General features: G+C 37.4%; 1 protein-coding gene across 1 annotated transcript; it reads right to left on the bottom strand.

Annotated features, from left to right (window-relative positions):
* Window positions 1-771: 771 nt before the first annotated feature.
* On the bottom strand, window positions 772-21580 carry RAB28 (RAB28, member RAS oncogene family). The gene is made up of 4 exons (XM_042469640.1): window positions 21362-21580; window positions 20290-20516; window positions 10875-10971; window positions 772-866 (listed from the first exon to the last, which is right to left on the bottom strand). The coding sequence occupies exons 2-4, from the start codon at window positions 20356-20358 to the stop codon at window positions 772-774; spliced, it is 261 nt and encodes an 86-aa protein (XP_042325574.1). The 5' UTR covers window positions 20359-20516; window positions 21362-21580.
* Between the last annotated feature and the right edge of the window lie 1543 nt (window positions 21581-23123).

Genomic DNA, 23123 nt, shown 5'->3' with positions numbered 1-23123 from the left:
AGCAAACAGGAAAATTCCCATACATTTGCAAATTGTCACATTCCGGGTTCTTGTGTGTATATGTGTGTGCATGCTTATAACTTATATGTTTATGAACTTCATTGTTTATAGTGCAAGCTATCAAAAAGCTACATAACTGTTACATGTCTGTGTCTTCTTTTCAAAATAAAAAAAGAAAGAAAAAGGAAGGAAGGAAGGAAGGAAGGAAGGAAGGAAGGAAGGAAGGAAGGAATATTTGTACCATTATTGCTAACTTGAAAATGTGCCTACTTGTAAAGCAGTTCATTTTTACTGTTCTGCAAAAATATTTAGCTACCTGCTTGCCTTCTTTTGTTTGCCCTCCTAGAAGCTCAGCTGGCTGAATGAATTTAATGACACAGGATTGCTCTTAATTTCCTCCCTCTACCTTTGCTCCCCAGGAAGCATCTGCACTCAAAACAGTCACTATGCCTATTTAGATATCCATGGGGATATCTAAATAATCTTAACGAAAGTGCCATTTTAAGCCACAATGCAGGGCTATGAACATCTGTTTCAGAGAGCTGTTAGGGATACACAAACTAGCACCTTTCATTCATAAAAGGAAATACTGTTCCAAAGAGTCTGAAACAAAAAATTCAGTCCACAGAACAAATGTTCAAAACAGTTTAACTTAAGCAGCTGTTTACATTTTTACTAGACTTTTAAAATTACGCTGCTAGCTATCATTTTTACAGTGAAAGTTTTAGGAAAGCAAACAATAATCTACAGCAATTTATAGGGTATTTTTGGTCATACCTGTGCACCATAAACATATTTATCCAGCATCTTGCCTCCTATTGTTTGGCCTCCAATATCCCATACTTGAAGGGTAACATTTACATTTCCTGAAAGAAGAAAAAATTAAATGTATTTGACATTGTTAGATTACAGAAATTTGATGCAGTATAAATAATCTTTACAATAGCATATTGAAACAGTATACCATATGTTCTACCTATGCCAGATGTTCTGCTGTTAAGGTATTTGTCTTGTAAAAAGAGATGAACATCACATACAGCCTATGGCAAATGATACCCTGTATCAGCAAAAAACATGCAACCTGTCAGACACATTTAAAGGGGCTCATGTTCCTCAAACAGCAGCTCCTCATGCCATACCAGTATACTGTTCTTTACATTTAACTGTAGCTTCAAAAACTACAGTCTTTAGCAATGGATCCTTCTATGGATGTGGCTTTATTTTTCCATTTACTATTGTTGATACTGTAGACTATATTTCAAAGGAAGGAACTAGCAGAGCCACTTTTGAGTATTCCTTACCATAGGAAAACTCTATGGGATTGCCATAAGTCGATAGGCAGCTTCAAGGCATGTATACACTTTGTTGGTATTATTGTTATTAGCATAATTTACTTTTGCCATTATCATCATCATCGTCTCCTCTCCCATCATTACCAGTTCTATCTACCTGTCTATATACTGCATCTTCCTCAAACAACAAACACAAAACAAAATATATATTGTTGTCTGTTTTATGAATATTGAAATACAAAGTAAATACTCCATCTTTTGGAGGGGAAATAAAATAACAGCTTATGACCTTCCCTTCTAATGGAGAAAAATAAAATCACTTGCAAACCTATGTCTCTCTGCTCTAAAGGCCCATTGTTCTGTAGCCTTAGCAGCTTAGATTACTAAATACAGTTTACACCAGGGGTGGGAATTGTGCAAACTTTCAGATGTTGTCGAACTTCAACTACCTTCATTCATCACCATCAGCTATGCTGATTAGGGCTAGTGGGAGCTCAAAATCTGGAGAGCCACACAATTCCTATCCTTGCTTACATACATAGTCTAGATCTTGTCTGTGTAAAGTGTAACAGTAGTTCTTCAAGTGGTCATCTGTGAACTCACACAAATGGTCATCCTGCACTTACACAGTGCACTATTCAGAAACTTCCAGAGTGTTACATAAGCATTTTGGCAGTAGCTCTGCCCACCTCCAGCAGCCCTATATAAGGGTTTTCCTGCCAAAACTGACAGTTCCAGTGGACACCAATACAGCAATCCAATGGACAGGCAGGACATGTCAATGGAAGGATGGACAGGGTTGTGAGAGTTCACAGATGACCAAAGAACTACAGTTACAGGTATGTGACCTGTCCTTCCTCTTCATGGCCTCATGGTCTCTGTGACTCATAGAAATAGGAGTCTGCTGTTATTGTTAACTGCCCTCAAGTTGGCTCAACTTATGGCGACTCTGTGAATGACACTTCTCCAAGTCTCCCTGACTTCCATTACTCTGCTTAAGTCCTACAAATTCAGGTCCATGACTCTCTGCTTAAGTTATTCCATCTGGTGTGTGACCTTCCTCTGTTTCTGTTGCCTTCTCTAGCATTATCATATTTTCTAATGAGTCATGCCTTCTCGTGATGTGACCGAAGTATGATCACCTCAGTTTCATCATCTTTGCTTCCAGGGAGAGTTCAGGATTGATCTGTTCAAGAACCCATTTGTCTTTCTGGCTGTTCACAATATCCTCAGCACTCTTCTCCAGCTCCACATCCCAAGTGAGTTTATTTTTTTCTCTCAATTTTCTTCACTGTCCAGCTCTCACATTCACACACAGTAATGGGGAATATAATGGCTTGGACAATTCTGACTTTAGTGCCCTGCTATATACCTTTACACTTTAGGATCTTGTCTAATTCTTTCATAGCTGCCCTCCCCATTCTTAGTCTTCTTCTTATTTCTTGACTGTAATCCCAGAGCCTATCAATGTTTGATCCAATGTCCTTGAATTTACAGGAATACATTTTTTATTTCCTCATTGTCTAGGACCTAGCTTGAACTTACGTAGATCCTCCATGGTAATTATTTTTGTTTTGTGTTCAGCAGTAAATCTGCTTTTGCACTTTCTTATTTGATCTTTCTAAGTAAATGTTCCAAGTCTGTGATGTTTTCTACTAGTAGTATGGTGTCATCTGCATACTTTAGATCACTGCTGTTCTGGCCTCCTATCCTCATTCTTCCTTTTTCTGAGTCTAAGCCTGCTTTGCATATAACATTTTTTGTGTACAAGCTGAACTGATATGGTGTTACAACACCCACTCTCCTCTTTTGATATCAGAAATGTAATAAAACAGAGCTGGGCAACCATTCCATAACCCCAATTGTGGAAGCCATAACCACAGAATAGCTTTTGCACATAGGCTAGCAAACAGGAAGCATTGGGGCTCCAAAATGGATTAATTCCGGACATTCTGAGGAGGTGAAGAAGCTCAGATCCAGAGAACAAAGGGCTGCAGATATAAACAAAGTCCGGGTGATTTTGCGCGCTAATCCTCTTTGCCTGGAAATGCACGGCTATCGTTCCCATTTACAACTGAGTGTTACCCCTTTGGAAAACTGTTTCAAAGTAACCCAAACTACTTCAAAGTACTTCAAAACCTATTTCAAAAAACCTCAAGACCATTTGGTCTTTTCTATAGCTTGGATTCTGCTTCAGTGCATAATTCCACTATAAATATGGGTGCCCATTCTTTGTGTCTTCAGCTTAATCCAGCTGCAGGCAGAAATGCTGACGGTTTTGTCTGGCTAGCACTTCTTTCGCTCACCACCCTCTGTTTGCCAGGGAGCAATTGAGTCCTCACTCTCTTCCTGGACCAACAACATTGGAATCAAGATCTGTACAGGTGTAGTATTACCATTAGAGAAGCCTCTTCTGTTCCAACATAACACCTTTGATCTCCATAGTTCTTGTCTGCGTGCGTGGTTGTTTGCAGGTGTCTGCATGTTGATTTCTCCTTCAAATAAAACTCATTGCATTTGGAAACTTGTCTCTGGATTTCTGCATACTTTGGGACCCTGTAAAGCTGTGATAGATCCCTCAAACTGTTTTGCTCCAGTCACTCTAAATCTACTCATTTGAGCTAAGTATTAAAATTCCCCTAAATTCAGATTAGTGGAAGAGCATCCCCTTGGGCATGCTTCATTCATAACAGAATGCAGCCTTGCCTGGCACCTTTGTCAATTGGGAACCATTTTGTTTCTCCATATTCTATTCTAACAGTAGCCTCTTGTTCTAAGTATAGATTTCTCACCAGGACTATGAAATGTAGTGGCACTCCCTTGTCTTTAAGACCACTTCATAGTTTTTCATGGTCCATGCAGTCAAAGGCTTTGCTATAGTCTATAAAGCTCCTCCTGATCATCTTCTAGAATCCCCCGGGGCGCTTGATTATCCATCGTATGTTTGCAATGTGGTCCCTAGTTCCTCTTCATTTTCCTGAAACTCTAGGATTTCTCTCTCCATATGTGATTGGAATCTGTAATTCAAAATTTTGCTTGCATGCAATATTAGTGTTATAGTCCTGTAGTTGCTGCAGTCTTTTGTGTCTCCCTTTTTGTGGATTGGGATATATATTGATCATTTCCAACCTGTTGACCACCATTTTGTTTTCCATATTAGTTGGCATATTTTAGTTATCGCTAGAGTTGATTCTGTCTTGTAGCAGTTCTATTGGAATATTCTAGTGATTTATTCTTCCCAATTTCCCTTATTGCAGCTTCCACCTGCAACAGGATTTGGCATTCATCTTCATATGGTTCTCCTTTCCATGTGTGCATTGTTCCTTCTTTTTTGTTTAGCTGTTCTGTAATGGGAGACTAAAAAGCTACAAAAGCAGGTTCATAACACTCCCTACCCATGCAATGCAACAGCAAAGCACAATGACTTTCAGAAGACAGATATAATCTGAAACATTTCAGAAGGCAGTTGTTCTGAAATAATAATAATAATAATAGTAATAATAATAATAATACATTTTATTTATATGCCGCCTTTCCTAAGGATCAAGGCAGTTTACAAAATTACATAAGCAAATTAAGACATTTTATTTTGAATGAATGAATGAATGAATGAGTCTTTATTTATATACCGCCGTTCCTTCGATCACGGCGGTTTACAGAATAATAAAATACAAGTTACATTAGCAAAAGTCCCCTATATTAAACAGTACAATACATCAATTAAAATGCATCATTCAATCATTAAAACCAGTTAAAAAACAATCAGACAATTCAATCAATACAATACACACAATACACAGGAGAAAAATAGTGATTAGGACATGTTATTTTGAACATGTTATTTCAGTTCATATAAACTAATAACTATTGTTGTAATCCTAAATTTGTTGACATCTGTTTAGTCCCCATTTGAGGAAATGTATGCAGTAAGCAACCAATACAAATGTAGGCCTTCCTGTTTGAATACCTTTTAAAACTCACCCTCTAAATTACTGCATTTCCAATAGATTTTTGTACATTTAATGTGGACTGAGTAGTTAATAAAATACAGGGAGGCTTTCAACTGTATGATAGTTATCCAGTTTCCACAATGCATGCCTGCAGTAAAGACCTATATGTAATATATATGCAGTGCTCAAGCAATCTTTCTACATACTACAATCAATATAAATAATATAAATCACTCCTCTCCTTCTATGTAAACATGAGTTACCAGCTTGTCTCCTTTGCAAACCACGCACAAAAGAAAATTCTCCACAGGCCTTATACAGAATAACTTTTCTGTAAATTGTATCCAAATATCAAACTGTTGATCTATAAAATCTACAACAATGCTACAAACAAACTATGCAAAATCATAGTAAAATTGTTGTTGTTGTTGTTTGTCTTACAGTCAACTCTGGCTTATGGCATCCCTAAGGCAAATCTATCATGGGGTTTTCTTGACAGGATTCTTCTTCAGAGGGGGGTCTACCTTTGCCTTCCTATGAGGCTGAGAGAGTGTGACTTGCCCAAAGCTATTCAGTGGGTTTCCATGGCCAAGCAGCATAGTCTAACAATCAAGCTGCTATACCAGGATGGCTCTCAAGTGAAATTATAATGTTAAAAAACACAGGTGGGAAAAGACATAGACAGGACAATGGAAAATTATTTGTATGATCTTAAAGAAAATTGTTTAAAAAAAACAATGTACTGTAGGTAGTATTTGACACCAGATAAGTTCCCAAAAATGTATAAAGGGATAAATAATAAGTACCAGTATTTGAAATATTGACAGAAGATTGGAGCATTTTTCCATCTCTGGTGAAGGTGTAAAAAAAAAAAAGCCAGGAATTACAGAAATGAAAATTACTATTATTCAAAAGATTTTGGGTAAAGTTATCATCCTCAGACTCAAACTGTTTTTATTAAATATAATTGATTTTGAAAGTAAGGATGAAAAAGAACATAAAACCCTAAAGTTACAGCTACAAGACTAATTTATGCTACAAACTGGGGAGGAGACTTTGAATATCTCAGAATGGCTGGGAAAGATGGATATTGCTGAGCTAGCAAAATTGACTAACTTTGTTAATGGCAACGGCATAAATGATTTTAAAAGAGTTTAGAAACCCTTCAGAGAGTATGTCGAAGATTTAAGAGGCGACATAGCAATATTAGGATTCAGTTTATACGTAATGTTTGAAAGTTTATTTTTCAGAAGAAAATATAATTGGAACAGTTAGCATAATTTATTTCTAAGAGGAGTAATACTATGATATGTATGCAAGAACTGCATTACAAATGACTAAGTCATAATTCATTTGGAAAGTGGGATTTGGACGGCTAATAAGTACTGAATGGCTTGTATCTTTTTATTCACATTATCTTTTTTCTTTTCTCTTTCTCTTTCTTTTTTCTTTTTCTCTTTTCTTTTTTACATGTTTTATATATAACACCTCCTTTTACCTCCTGTTTTCTACGTAATTGTTTATATTTCACTTTCAATTAAAAAAACAACAACACAGATTTCTACGAACAGGATTTCTTCCCCCTCATCCCATCCCCCTCCATGCGTTTATATTATCTGCAGCTATACTATTCCATAATCCTGATCTTGAGTTTCATCCTCCTCCTCCTGAAATAAATAAATTTAGCTACAAATACATTTATTTAAAACACGTAATGAGACATACACACAAACAAATATAAATTTTCGCCTCCAAAAAAATCAGAATGCTTCCGTTCTGTTCAAATTTCCTGTTAGAATGAAAACTAGGAAGATTACCACCTATTCACACAATGTTAAATATATTTCAATAGCCACACACCAAATGTTTCATAGATCTGTATGATTTATGTTGTGGGCATTGGCAGTAAAAGACAAAAGAAAGCAAAATAATTGTGTTTACAATTAAAGTTTTATTATGAGCTGAATGTGAAAAAAAATCTACAGAAATTTTGCTGGAACTTTGAGGGGAGGTTACTCAACAGAAAATAATGTTCAATTGTAAGAGAAGCAGAGCTCATTAGGAACACAGGGCAGATATCCAAACTCTTTTGGTTTGAATCAATACCACTAACAGGATTGAACAGCAGCCTTCTAAAAGTATACTTGGGCACTGGTTAACCTTACTTAAAGTTCTATACAGTCAAGATGGAACTAAAAACATGTCTGTCCACCTCTTTTACTGAGGCCTTTTAAAAGCCTTTTCATAGTGAAACCCTGTTTACTAGGTTATACCCACAACCTTCCTGAAAGTATTTTGACTATGGCTCTTAAGGAGCTCTATCTCCAAAACCTCAGACTAACAGATACACTATTTTAAGCATTGAAATCTGTACAGTGGTTGCATGCAGACTATACAGAACACTGGATCATGAAACTCTTCCAACTCTGTGATTCTATGATTCTATCTAAAGCATAATTACCCTGAACAAAGACAATTAGATTACTTTAACTTTAAAAAAACATATTTTCCACAGGTAATCTATAGTATCTGAAAGTACCATATATACTCAGCTATAAGTAGACCTCATGTGTAAATCAAGGGCAGGTTTTGGACTCAACATTATGGATTCTGATATGATACATGGATAAGTCGAGAGTAAAACTTAGGGGTATGTAATAAAGGATCTAAAGGATGAAGGAAAACAATGCCGAAGAACCTACAAAATTCTGGCAGACATAACTGTTTGTGCTCACCCTAAAGGCTGGATGGATGAGAGAATAGAGAGAGTCCGTACTTCTTTTAGGTGCTCCCAACATACTTTTGCCACTCTGCTCAGAGATGGGGATGGTTCTGTACAGCACTTATCTATGTATACACTTATGTACATGTACGTATATACACTGACCCATGGTTAAGTCACCCCAGATTTTTTGGGTCAACTGTTTTACTAAAACTTCTAGACTTACACATGAGTATACATAGTATTTGATATCATGTGCTAAAAGAGGTATGCCCTAACCTCATATACAACAGAACCAAAAGAAAGAGCCTTGTATGCAGAAACAGACTGAATGTGGGAAGGATTCACCCTGCAAAACAGATGGTTAACACTATCAGTTTCACCAGCATAAATAACCTAAATGGATGGAAAAACTTCCAAAATCATCCCCACCCTAAAATCAATGCAAAGTTCTATACAAGCAAAGCAGCACACATGCTCAGCAGTGGCTACTCCAAAGGCAACACATGGACTAGCACAACTGCTGGATGTGTGTATGTTCTGTTGTCTTCCCTTATGCAGACTCTGGAAGGAAGTCAACTCTGCCAGTCAATTTGAAGAACAGCTTCTGATCCACCAAATATCTCTGCTAAGAAAAGAGGAAGGGGCAATGTTTAGAATTAACCCTCCTTCCTGCATGTGCTTAGTACTTTCCATGCTATTCTCTGTAAGGTCCACCAACCTCTCAAACAAATTCTCAGGTGATCCAAGAGGAAAAGAATATCAACAAAAATCTCTTTATCTTCAAGTCTCTTCTCTTTGCAAGCTGGATCAAAAGCTACTCTGCAAAGGAAACTGCATCAATTTATTTAATTCCCAATCTAAAATTGCAGAAAAACCAGTACCAGACATAGAACACCCCATCTGGACTGGAACAAAGGCACAGAACAAGTCACATTTATTGCACCCAAACCTATGTATACTAGCACTGTGGTTCTGTTCTGAACCTTGGACACTTGTATACTGAAAATACCAAACTCAACACTGGCATATGTAAGATCATCAAATATGAATTGAAATAAATATTCAGTTTTGACAAATTAAAGGTGTTCAAAATAATGGCTGCAGAATTAGGATCTGTGCCCAAAAATAGTAGTTCCAAATCAAAATTTCAAAATATGCAAGCATTTGCCCAAAATGCTCACAGTTCTTCAAGAAACTACAATTTATAACCATTCCTCTAACAAAACTAAACAGAGTCACTCTTTCTTCTGGCATCTGCAACATTAATAATTCACATTTAAGAATATTCAGTGCAGCTCTTCTAATTAAATTTGTATTGACCTCTATGTCATAGATCATTACTCATTTAATTATAAAAGACTACTTTTCCAATAAGAGTTATGTGCCCACACTGAGGAGCTCTTCTATCACTGGGAGAAAACTATTCTACATATCTACCAATGGATAAACAATTACTTATAAGAAATATGCAAATACTAAGTGTACACTACTTAATAACTTTGTCAGAATTAGAAAGAAAAAAAACAAATGTACACATCGCTGTATGTTATAGGGATGGAGCAAAAGATTAATATTTTTCCAAGCATTCAAAACTCAGTAATGAACTAATACATTGTATATGCTTAGTTAGCTATAATCAACAGGGAGGTAGAAGGAATAAGCAGAATTCACGTTTTCAGTACACAAATCCTCATGTGCACAAGGCATACATTCCAGTTGCTAGTGCTACTGTAAATATTATACATACCTATACTTCTAGAAGACAGAGTAGATCACTCCATTCACAGTGAAATAAGCATTCAGACTTGGAATTCAGTCGCACAGTCGCACATCCATAGATCTACACACTGAATATTGTTGGTAGAGTTGGAAAAGTTCTGGGACCAATTTATGTTGGCACTTATATATGTGACCTATTTTTCAGGCCAGTTTAAGACTGGCACCTATAAACTTGATATTAGCTTTTCAGAAGCTAAAATATTTTGGAGAACTAATTGCTAGTGCTGTAATTTCAAATAGTGTTCAGAAGAGAGCTTCTATGATTTATTCAACAAACAAACAAAAGCCAAAACTTACACACTGTTCAATTAAACCATTCTTCATTTATATTCTTTCTGAAACACTCCAGAAATAATAAAAGTTCAATCTTGCACCAACGTTATCAGTTCACCCTGAAGTCCCAATGAAAACACTCTCTCTAGCTCTGGCTTTTTAAGTTCACTAGGGAAAATTACATTTTGTTGTATATTTTTATGCTTAAAAGTTATGATAAAATGAACAACAATTTTTAGGCCCTTAATTGTTCAGGAACAAATTTTAAGATCCTGCCATTCTTTTTTAATTACTACTTTATGTTTTCCACGCCGTGTGCTACAACTGGCATCTAAATAGTTTCTTTGCATCATGAAGTGAAACATCTTGAATGCTCAAACTGTATTTTTATGAGTGCCTGGGGACCCTGAATTTTAGTGGTCTATTAAATGCCAGCAATTTCATGCTGCCTTGCATAAGACAGCATTCACATATCACAGCCAAGCAATTCCATAGCTACATTATACATGTATCCCTTCAACTTAACCAAAAGTGGGGAATATCTTATTTTAAAATGTCTTTTGAAAGGAAATATTTTTCCATCACTCTATGTGGAGGGTTTTTTTCTTCTTCTTCTTCTACATGTTAATATTTAAATCAGGAACCTGGGAGAAACAGGTATTCTTCAGAATGTAATATTTCACACTCAATATGAAATGATGCAACTGTAAATAGACAATGCTTTAACATAGAGGCTGTTCAGCTTCTTCAAGTGTTACATTAAATCTTCTTATGTACTTAAGAGCAAACACCTTTTCCAAACATTTTACCATTACTTTCCACTTCTCAGTATTGTCCATGTTACTCTCCTCTTACCTGGGAGCGTTATTCTTTTCAAAAAGAAGTCAAGTCCTATGGTTTGTTTGTACTGCTTCCCAAAAGCTTCTTGAGCAAAACGTGTGGCTAAGGAGGTCTGAAAACAGAATCGCATCAAATTCACTTGGTATTTTAAAGGAGACACAGATATATAATATAATAAATGCTATTTTTAAAAAATAGTAGTTTCTTAAGTTCCATGTAACTTCTTTTCCTAAAACAGAAGCAAAGGCATTTCTGTAGCAAAACTGATTAGTAAAGTAAAGAATATTGGCTCACAGCCACATTACAATTTTTTTTTAATTAATTAAACTAAGTTAAAATACATTGCTCCTTAAAACATTCAAACAAAAGGCCCAGGAGGCTTCAACACAAAGCATAAGATCATATCTTCATTTAACAGGAACACAGAAATCTACCTAGTAGTCAAGTCCTGTAGCTCAACTGTTATCAAAACTGACTGGCAGTGACTCACCAAGATTTCGGACAACTCTACCTTTAGATGCAAAGGACTGGACCTTTTGTATGCAAAGCATCTGCTCTGCCATTAAGCTGTTCTAGATCTTGTCTGGATTAATTAGCACTGCAACAAGCAAAGCACTTCAGAATGTTGTTTGTGCTTACAATAACACTGGCCAAGATTCAAAGGACCACACAAAGAGTTCATGAGCCCAAGAGGTTTTGGATTTGTGTTTGCTGAGTGAGAGCACCTTCCCCACACTCAAGTAACTGAGGTGCATTGCAAAAGCAGTTTCTTGTACCATCGGGACAAAAAACAAAATTACAAATGTTTCACTGGGCTCAAACTGAGGCAGGAAGATAGCAGCTTGACCAAGACTACAGACAAGGATGAATATCTCCGTGCATTTCAAAAGTCCATGTGAGTTTTATGTTCTCTGCCACAGATCTATCTATTTGTCTGCTTTTTAAAAAATGTATCAATATGCAAATTACAAACATTTCCCCTTTTTTTGAGCAAAGAATTATACTATAAAATTTAGACAATCTGAAGTCCAAAGGATAATTACATTCTGATCCACAAAGTAGTCTCGTAAGTATATATTGGTACTTCTAAATTTTATTCTTGTTCATGAATTTCTCCTTCACTCATTGCCAGTTTGTTTAAAATACAGACCAAACTAAATTCTCCAGCATCCCTTGCCACAAATGAAGCCCATGGAAGAGCTTAGGTATGAACTTAGACTTACTGTACTAGAAGCCAGTTCAAAATTCCATCTACTATTATTTTGCTTCTCTCAATATACGGACTAATCTACTCCTGCAATTTTAATGCACATGTAGTTTCATCAAAAATTATAAATGTATCATATGTATCCAAATATGCCTAGAAAATAATATATGTATGTATGTATGTGTGTGTGTGTATGTGTGTATATATATATATAGTATACAATGATGTATATATGTGTATATATATAGTATTACAATGATGCCCAGTTCCAGGTATCCATTCCACCAAAACAAGATCAGCTAAAATCACTAGAATCCATTTCTTTACCAAACCAAAGAAAAACCCTAAGATCATAATTTTAAACATGATTACACTATTGCTAACTCAAAGTACAAAATGTGCAGGAAACAGCAAAAAAATCTTATTTTAAACTATGAGCTACAGACCAATAGAACAGGAAATAATAATGTATCTTACTGTGTTTTCTCATATTCACTTTAGTTCGATAAAGAGAATACACAGAGCAAATTTATTTGGAAAATTTTAATTTCATAATATATTTAAAGCAATATGAGATTATTTCGAAACCATAACACTGAAAAAGTTTATCGGAAGTAAATAAATATGCTATCAGGGGGAAGAAACTATAAAAATTAAGATGACAGCAAACAAGATATAGAGGAAATCATTTAAACTGTTCTGATTCTTTTTTAAAAAAATAAACTTCTTTTTAACAAGAAATAAAATATATTTAAAAGTAAATATACATAGTGAAAATTCACAAATGTTATATATGATAGTCCTCCCTATTCTATATTTACGGAGATTGTAAATATTAACTTTATCACTATGTGACATTCAATATTCCCTAAAAGGTTCCTAAAGGCATTAATGAAAATACACATTGGGTTAACAGCTGCCAATAAGAGAAATACGTTTTCAGCAGCAGAGAAAAGTTCTCTGAAACAACATTCATTAACTCCTCTCCCTGCTGCAAAAGAGCACAGAACAGAAAATCAGGTACCTGGTCCCTTTTCATTTTGTTACTAATGGTTGTAATACCACACAGAAAAAGCCTGGAAAAGCAAGGCTTCTAGCTAAAGAGCAATTCTTTATTTGCCTAAACTACAATAGCATCTGCTGTTAAACATCTTAGGCTTTCTTCTGAAAATCAAGAAAAATAATTTCCCTATGGATTTTTTAAAATGGACTCTTAAATTTGAAGGATCCCTGATATCCATTTTTAACTGGCAACTTTCTGCCTCCATGTATTTAAATATCTGGCACAGTACCTTGAAATCAAAAAGCACCACAAAAACGATGGAGTATTCAAAAACAAGCTGATGCCTCTACTTTTGACATTTTAATTTCTCTAGAATTTTCATATTACAAATTATTCCTGAAGAATTACGGATATATCTTATACCCACAAAAGGTTTCACTCTTACTTAGCATCAGGGACCAGCATCATACATTGCAAAGTTCCATGTTAGGCCATACCTATGACTGACCTTCATGCACCAAGCCTTTGCAAAATCTACACAGAACTAGGTCTGTAGCATAAACATTCTGTGGCATTGTCACTCAAATACTGTAGCCATAAAACAATTTCCCCAATTTTAGTACTTGCCATATATTGGGTTGGGAGGGGGGGTGTTTTAATTTTAAAAGAAACACTGTGAGGTGTTTTTTTTTAAAGCCCCAACAAGTCTTATTGTGCCGCATAAGCCAATGTAAATGTGGAAGGAAAAATGTCCTATGCTATATTTCAGAGAATGATGAAACAGCAAAGTAAAAGTAATATGCTCTGGTTGTCAATAGGTTTTTGCATTCAGAGGAAAGCAAGAGTTCTCCATGGGCAAGAGGTATTTTCACGAGGGTTAGGAAATATAAGTAGCACCCATTATAAATTCTGACTCTAATACATTGGAATTCTCCTTAGGCTCAGGTAATGCCTTACAGCTCACTCAATGCAATTTAAAAACAAAATCCTAGGGCATGAGGGTTAAAGAGCACTATTCTACAAGTTAAAACAAACACACTGAAGCGTACCTTAAATGCTAAGGGGTGTCTTAGGATCTCCTGGTAGGAAAAACTGGATTATTCAGTTACGACTGCTGTCAAACCTGGAAATGTTAGTCATTTTTAGAGTCCTCAATATAGCCCTCAGCACCCCCACTTCTTTCATACCATTGAATTTTTCAAAGAGTTAACTGTTCAGCAATCCCTTCCTTGTAGATTGCAGGTATGTCTGTTTTAATCCTACAACCTATTCTTTCCACTAGTAGTTATAAAATGGGGTGGTTAATCATTGTCTACCGATTCTTCTCCCATATTATTTACTTATCCATCTACATATTAATTTATTTTTCAACTTGACTTCAAGTCAATATTTTTCTTGCATCCTCTTCTCTTGGACTTGAACTAGTACATGGACTGAAAGCTTTTTTTTCTACCGCAAGGCTATTGGCCAACAGATAAAAACAAAGAAGTCACACATTCTCTCCAGGCCACACACAAGTAACTATTTGTTTAAGTAATTTGGGTTTGATCAACTGCATCATAGGTTTTATAAATACCATAAGTAAATCCGAACATCTTCTGAGGTTCTGGCAACTCAGGCTGGGATCCACTGACCAGTCACAACTACAGTCATACAGTCAGTTAACAAAGCCTCTGACAAAAAAGCACCTTTTTTCCAAAAGGTATGAAAGGGATCTAGGAGTCCAAGTAGACCACAAGTTGAACAGATGCAGCAGCTAAAAAGGCCAATGCAATTCTAGGTTGCATCAGTAAAAGTATAGTGTCTAGATCAAGGGAAGTAATAGTACCACTGTATTCTGCTCTGGTCAGGCCCCACCTGGAATATTGTGTCCAGTTCTGGGCACCACAATTCAAAAAGGATGTTGAGAAACTGGAGCGTGTCCAAAGGAGGGCAACTAAAATGGTGAAGGGTCTGGAAACCATGCCCTATGAGGAACGACTTATGTTTAGCCTGGAGAAGAGAAGGTTTAGAGGTGATATGATAGCCCTGTTTAAATACTTGAAGGGATGTCATATTGAGGAGGAAGCAAGCTTGTTTTCTGCTGCTCCAGAGACTAGGACCCGGAGCAATGGATGCAAGCTACAAGAGATTCCACCTCAACGTTAGGAAGAACTTCCTGACAATAAGGGCTGTTCGACAGTGGAAGACACTCACTTGGAGTGTAGTGGAATCTCCCTCCTTGGAGGTCCTTAAACAGAGGCTGGATGGCCATCTGTCATGGATGCTTTGATTGAGAGTTCCTGCATGGCAGGGGGTTGGACTGGATGGCCCTTGTAGTCTCTTCCAACTCTATGATTCTATGGAAAAAATTACACCTGCTCACCTCCCCCTCTTCTTCCATATTATCCATCTGATTTAGATATTTTTACCAACATTAACACAAAATGGTAAAGGATAAATGGAGAAACACAGACTGTTTGCATTAGGTTGCAGCAAATGGCATGCAATAAACCAGTGTTTCCCATACTTTCATCCTCCATATGTTTTGGGCTTCTCCCAGAATTCCAGATTGTTGGCCAAGCTGGCTGGGGCTTCTGGGAACTGAAGTTCAAAACATCTGGAAGACCAAAGTTTGGGAACTACTGTAGTAAATCATACAAAAATGCTTGAGCTGGGAAAGAATGGGATTCTACTCTGACCAACCCTATTGTAGCTGTGCGTGTTTGCCAACAACTGCCAGGTAAACAGTCACTGCTTCTAGAATCCCTTATGGAGCAAGGACCAACACCAAAAGAGAAAAGGGAAAAACTGGTAAGCTTCCCCTACCCCAGCATGTTAAAAAAGTTTATCTGGCCAAAATATATTTTAAAAGTATAGAGTGGTGAAAGAAAAATCATCATCCTAAGGCGTTTTCAAAGAAGCTTTCAATTAATCTCCAGAAGGTTCAAAATGTTTTTGTTTACTTCTGCAAAGCTTCCCTGACCTGGTTGTTCCATTGCACATGTGCATCTTGTTAGATCTGAACAAAAGGTCTGCTGAAACATGCTGAACTGCTCTTCTATTCTGTAGTGTAGGAACTTATTTCTATTCTTTCCTTCTTATTTCTGTCTCTGGTACAGGTTGAGGCTCCCTTATTCAAAATGCGTGGGACCAGAGGTGTCTTGATTTCAGATTTTTTTTCAGATTTTGGGAGATTTGCATATACATAATGAGATATCCTGGAGATGGGACCGAAGTCTAAACATGAACATTATTTATATTTCATATACATAGCCTGAAGTAAATAATATTTTTAATAATTTTGTGCATGAAACAAAGTTTGCATACACAGATCCATCAGAAAACAAAGATGCCACTATCTCAGCCACCCACATAGACCATTTTGGATTTCATAATTCCGGATAAGGGAAACTCAACCTATACCAAATGGTCAGGAACACATCTACTTTTTTAATGGGGATATTCCAGGTATTCCAGTACAGTGGTGCCCCGGGATACGAAATGATAGCGTTACGAAATTTCCGGGGTACGAAAAAATTAGATTGGAAAAAACTGTTCCGGGTTACGATATTTTTTTCGGGTTACGAAATTTATTTCGGCGCGAAATTCAAACGCAAAGCGCGGCTAGCGGCTTTCCAGCGCTAACGGAAAGCCTTTTTGGGTTGCGAAATGTATCGGGTTACGAACGGAAGGGCGGAACGAATTAATTTCGTAACCCGAGGGAGCACTGTATATAGAACCAGCAAACATTTTAAAATAATTGTGCAAAGTAAAATTACATAATAACTCTCCCAGTTACATATCATGGTGTTATTACAGCAATAAGGAATAAAGAGATGTTTATACTTTCCTTTTTTTAGGGAATATTTCCACTGTAACAGGGACATACACAGAGAGAGACAATGCTCTGTTACCTGGCCAAATATGTTCAGTTATGTACTGATTGTCTGCCACAGAAATTGTTCATCAGAGAAAAATATTCAGGGCACACAAATTTCACATACACAAACAAGAGTATTTCTCTCTGCACTATTTACTGCTAGCTCAGGGGAAAGAGCTGCACCAGTTTACCAGTACAGCACCATTTTAAAGAATAAAAAGCTATCTCCCTTTTCAGCACTAACCAGTTTTACCCCTTCACACCTTCCCCTCAAAATCTAATAAGGTTCATGAAAAGTATGCTTGAAATCCTACTCTATTTTCTAAAAGCCCTTTCCCTACAAATCTAAGCTTCCACCTCTTTTGTAAGGTCTTCTCTCCCTTTCCCTTTCCCCATCTCTCTCTCTCTCTCTCTCTCTCTCTCTCTCTGGCTTTGTTGTTTTTTTCAAGCAGAGATGGGCACACAAAGAGACCTGTTTTGACGTCCTTCCAACGATGTGTGGAATGCTGTTATTGTGTGCCTTCTAATCATTTCTGACTTATGGAGACTCTATCCCGGGGTTTTCTTGGCAAGATTTGTTCAGAGGGAATTTGCCACTAACTTCCTCTGAGGCTAATAGAGTGTGAGGTACCCAAAGTTGCCCAGTGGTTTTCCATAGCTGAGTGAGGATAGGAACCCTTATCTCCAGAGGGTTCAGAAGAATAGGAATGGGAGGAAGCAATAAAAGAACTAGAGGAGATCCTAAGGAGTAAAGATATAGAAATATGATGGCTTCACCAAGCCATAATATTCCCCATTGCCATGTATGGATGCGAAAGGTGGATAATGAAGAAAGTAGACAGGAAGAGTATCAACTCCTTTGAGATATAGTACTGGAGAAGATTGCTGAGGATAGCATGGAGAGTCAAAAGTACAAACAAATGGGCCCTTGAGCAGATCAAGCCTTAAATCTCCTTGGAAGCCAAGATGATCAAACTGAGACTGTCATACTTTGGTCACAACATGATAAGGTATAACTCTAGAGAACCCAATGCCATGAAAGGTAGAAGAAAGCAGAAAGAGAAGAAGACTGCATGCCAGATGGATAGACTCTATTAGCAAGGTCATGGACATGCATTTGCAAAAACTAAGCAAAGCAGTGGAGAATGGAAGTCTTGGAGATGTCTCATCCACAGGGTTGCCATGAATCCGGTCTACTCGAGGACAGGTAAAAAAAACTCCGGAGTCCTGTTCCAATACTCAAAGCATTAAACCACACTGGCTCTCCTGTGTGGAATATATACTTTCTTCAAAACTAGAAGTGACATTCTGATCACTTCCAGTTCTTTTTTCCCTGTGATCTTTCTTTGGCTGATGAGGGTGAAGATCAAAACAGCAATTAAATGCTAAATAATGCCGCACATGCATCTTCACCCTATTGGTTTTTGGTGGGAAAGCATTTTTGTGGGTTATGTGGGTTAAGTTTGTGGGTTATGGGGAGTGACAGACATATGAGAGGCCCAGGCCATACCTGGGCAGCAGGCTGTCAAATTCCCTCCCATGTTTTGTTGAAATTCTGTTTTTAAAAGCAATCTTGGTTGGGAGACCAGCTACTTAGGAAAGCCTCTTCTCTAATGATCCAATGCAAAAGAATGTAGCCAAACTCCTTGTCAAAGATTTAGGTCTTTAGTCCATCCTTGTCTTTCCAGGTTCTCTTAAGAGAGTTTGCCAAGATGCCTGGAGTCATTTTGGTACCCAAATATGCACCTATCAGCTTCTGAAGCAGAAGATAAATATGAGCAAGATGCACAAAGCACATAACCCTAAATGAGGAATCAACTGTCCTCCCTACCACTTTTACCAGTGTGACCCAGCATGAAGATTGCATGCCTTTCATCCTCAACAAATAACTTGGAATCCTTTATTTTTATATCGGTTTCTGAAACCATTCTCTAAGCATTTTCCTCTCTCCTCTACTGGAAGCCTGAAATCACTAAAAGCGTTTAACCCAAGCCCATAGAACTTCTTGGAGTGCAATCCAGCCTACTTTATTCTAGGCTAGCCCTGGAATCACAACCTGGAATTAAAAACCTTCATAGCAACTGTACTTCTCAGAATATATTTTGCTTGTCTTTAACGCCTGCTTCATGACATTGTACTTTTTATTCCTTGTAAAAGCTTTTTTAATGTTTTTCTATGTCATTTCTATTGCCATTTATGAACTCATTCCTTTCCTATTAGATGTCACTAATTGACAATGCAATACTGTGTATATTCTTATTCTTGTGTGTTCAGTTTTAAGAAAACATGAGTCATAGCTCTGTATGAATCAATGTGATCAATCTGCCAGGATGCATCATTCCAAGATTCAAAGATCTCTTGTATGTGTGCATTCTCAAATCTCTGCATCACTCTGCTGCAAACTCCTATTTCTTGCTCCTATTTCCTGCTCCAGTCCAGCCCCATTGCGAATTGACTGTTTATTATTAGACACACCAACTAGTTTGTTATTATCAAGTGATATGAATGACAACCCCAACACATGAATTCCTAAACAGACAACTGGAAGCTAAAAATCAAACTCATGAACATTGTTGCTATACATTTGTATTTACATTAACACGTTTATATTTACTGCCAATTGCAATTTACAATAGTTTAGACTAGTAATAAACTTTCTTAATAATTATATTGATCTCTCACTTTTGTTATGGTTTTAGACAACAAGCACTGTGGCTTAAGAAACCAGAAAATTTCCTCTACTGACTTCTGAGAAGGTAAAGCAACACTTCAGTCTGTCCACATTCAAACTGTGGTTTGTTAAGCAAACCCCCATTATCTCTGAACCATTCATCTGTATGTATAAATCAGAATGGCATATTTGGGGCATAAAGCCTGATCAGTACAGCTCTCAAGTAGTTGAATCCCTTTGCTCAGCCCAAAACTCTGCCTTTTCTTAGAAATCATTATCCCTCAGTCTACACAACTTTCTGTGAAACAAGACTAGTGGTGACTTATCACACAGGAAGCCTTGTATATATATATATATATATATATATATATACATCACCCATAGGCAATGAGGTGCTACCTTGTGGCCATAGTCTCAGATAACTTTTCAAAGGGGAAGAGTTAACGGTTTGTTACTCTTTGACACAGGAAAGGACATACTAGTCACTGGAGGCTTGCCATGACAAGTTAATAAGCCTCTTTGCTGATCCATTATCTGCGAACCACCAGCTTCTCCACCCACCTTGTCTAATTCTTCATAGTAACTTTGAAGATCCATATTAACTAGGCCTTGAAGACAGATAAAAGTTCTAAATTGTGCAGAATATAACTGCTAGGATTTTCAGTTCATACTTCGTGGATGACTTACACTAGCAATTTGACAGGAGGAAGCATATCCCTGTTGCTTCTGATGGACTTCAACACCTTTCAGTGCCATTAATCATGGGCCACATTTTTTTAAAAAGGATGTATTTTACCAGGGAAAGGTAGCAAAAAATCAGGGCCATACTTGAAAAATAAGAGTGACTGAACTAATGCAATGCCTTCTCCTTTCAATAGATTAGCCTGCGGGGTTTGCTCTTCTGACATCTTTTTCTTCATATTATCCATTTGTTTTATCATAAGAGAGAAAGAAGAAGAAAAGTTGTTACAGAGGAGGATTTGACCACTGCTTACAAGTGAATAATGTGATGGGATATGTTTAATAAGTCCTTTAAAAATGTTCATTTTTGCCAGCCTGTTTAAAACCAAAATTGTATTATTTTGCTATTGTGTTCATACTTATTTCTCAAACCAAGTTGTCTAGCAAGGATCAAAGGCAGATGGAGTGCAAACACTGATGGCCATGTCCTATTGCCAGGCCTAAGCATGCTACCATACAAACCCAAGTATAAGAACAGTGAAGTGCAATGTAGCGTGTTGCCCACCGTTTTTAATACTACAGTTGGTGAGGCTCATTTTGAAGCACTATACATTTGCACTGATTGCTGTGAATAAGTGGAAGTGATATGCCTCAGAGATAAAAGAAAAGGGCAATGATTCATGGCAGATATTTGAGAGACAGGTGAGAGTTTGTATCTGTAGTTGGAACTGGATGGCAACATAAGGTAAAATCTGCACATGTTGCCCTCCTTAAAAGGATTAGCAAATTTGTTGTCTGCTCCAGGAGTACCTATTTGTTTTTGTAATTCTCCCCTTGTATATTAGTCATGAAATTACTGTTGTCCAAAGAGAAATTAAACATTGCCTCTGGAACTTCTCAGCATTCACGACTGGAAGTGTAAAGTGCTTGTAATCCAGTGTATTTTTAGTAATAGTAAGAATGACAATAGTCTTTCATTCCACTTTAGAAGAAATGTTATGGTAGCTTAAATTATTATTATAGCATAAATGTATACATGAAGTATTGTGGGTCAAACTCCCTTCCACAATATACTCACACTGTGTATCTGTAAAGACAGCTATTTGCCTGATGGTTAAAAATCTAATTTTCCTCCTTCAATTGTGATATTTTTAATTTACAACGGTATTTGCCTTAATTATGATCTGCTATGTCTGAAAATCTTTACAGTATACTCATCTATTCAGAAATAACTTTACTGTGTTGAGAAGGGAGAGTATCTGTGAGTGCAGCATTGTAACCATCAAACCATTTTAAAGCATCAATAATCCATGCTTATTATCAGTACATCCTGCTTATTATCAGTATGCAAAGGGTTAACACCTTGAGACTAATTGAAAGAAAGAAGTTGGTATCATGAGCTTTTGTAGCTTTGAGCCTACTTCCTCCATAGTTCAGGCTCTCCGCTTCTTTCCTTCAGTTAGGCCTGTTACAGACTGCCAAAATAAAGCTGCTTGGGTCTCTTTGGAGGTACAGTATGCTATTTAAATGATGCATGGGTCCTAAGAGTCCGGAGTCGCGCCAAAGCCACACTCCATTCCTAAGCACTGGAGTGCAGCTTTGGTGCAGTCCGATTCTTATGACGCATGCATCATTTAATAGCATACTTCCAAAGAGACCCGAAGCCAGCTTTATTTTGGCCAGTCTGCTAACAGGTTAGTCTCAAAGGCAGGGTGCCAACAAGTCTTCCTTTTCCAGGACTTGTCCTACAGTTACCCTTCTGTCCAGGAGGAATAAATGTCCTCCTTTCTGAGTATGACTAAGAAGCCTGGACTTACATTGAGATGAGTGTTTTTTAGCTTTCATTTTGTAATGCCCACATTTTACAGTGGCCTTGTCCTCCTTGATGTTATGGACACCTGGCCAGCTTCTCAAGGGCTGCAAGATCACTTTGCATACTGATTTCCCAGACTGACAGACGGCGAGGTCTTTGAATGCCATGCTCATGGTGTGCAGTCAATATTGGGAATGACACTACTTTAAAAATATATTGCAATGAGTTTCAGAAGGGTGCATACCCAAACAGTTTTATAAGGAAGCGATTGTCTTTTTCACACTAACTGGGGAGATCTTGGGATCTACCGCAAGGGAACACCACATAATAATACCTAGAAGTGAAGGGAATCTCAGGAGTTTATCAAACGGGAGGAATTTCTCTTAAATTCGAATGAAAAGTGGGGCCAGAAGCATTCACTTAAGTCGCCGTTTAGCACAATTACGTGAATGCAACTTGTGTTCGAACTGGCTTCCATGCCCGCAAAATGCATGTCGTTGCCCGAATTTGATGTGGCAGTCTATCCACGCAAACGTGAAACACATGATTGCGTTCGGACTGACTTCCCATTGGCCCCAATTTGCGTGTGACAGTCTATCAAGTAATAACTTGAAACCACATGGATTGCGTTCGGACTGACTTCCCATTGCCCGAATCTGGTGGTGCGCTATCAAGCAAATAACGTGAAACCACATGATTGCTTCAGACTGACTTCCCATTGCCTGAATTTGCGTGTGGCAGTCTATGCACGCAATAAGTGAAAACCACCTGATTGCATTCAGACTGCTTCCCCTGCCTGAATTTGCTGGGGCAGTCTATCACGCAATAACGTGAAACCACATGATTGCTTTCGGACTGACTTCCATTGCCCCAATTTGTGTGTGTGCAGTCTATCACGCAATAACGTGAAAAACACATGATTGCATTCAGACGACTTCCCATTGCCCAAATCTGGTGTGGCAGTCTATCAGGCATAACGTGAAACCACATGATTGCATCGGACTGACTTCCCAGTGCCTGAATTTGT

This window comes from Sceloporus undulatus, chromosome 5, assembly GCF_019175285.1.
Source record: "Sceloporus undulatus isolate JIND9_A2432 ecotype Alabama chromosome 5, SceUnd_v1.1, whole genome shotgun sequence".
NCBI classification, from domain to species: domain Eukaryota; kingdom Metazoa; phylum Chordata; class Lepidosauria; order Squamata; family Phrynosomatidae; genus Sceloporus; species Sceloporus undulatus.
Note: the sequence above shows the minus strand (reverse complement) of the source record. Positions and strands in the feature narration are given on the sequence as shown.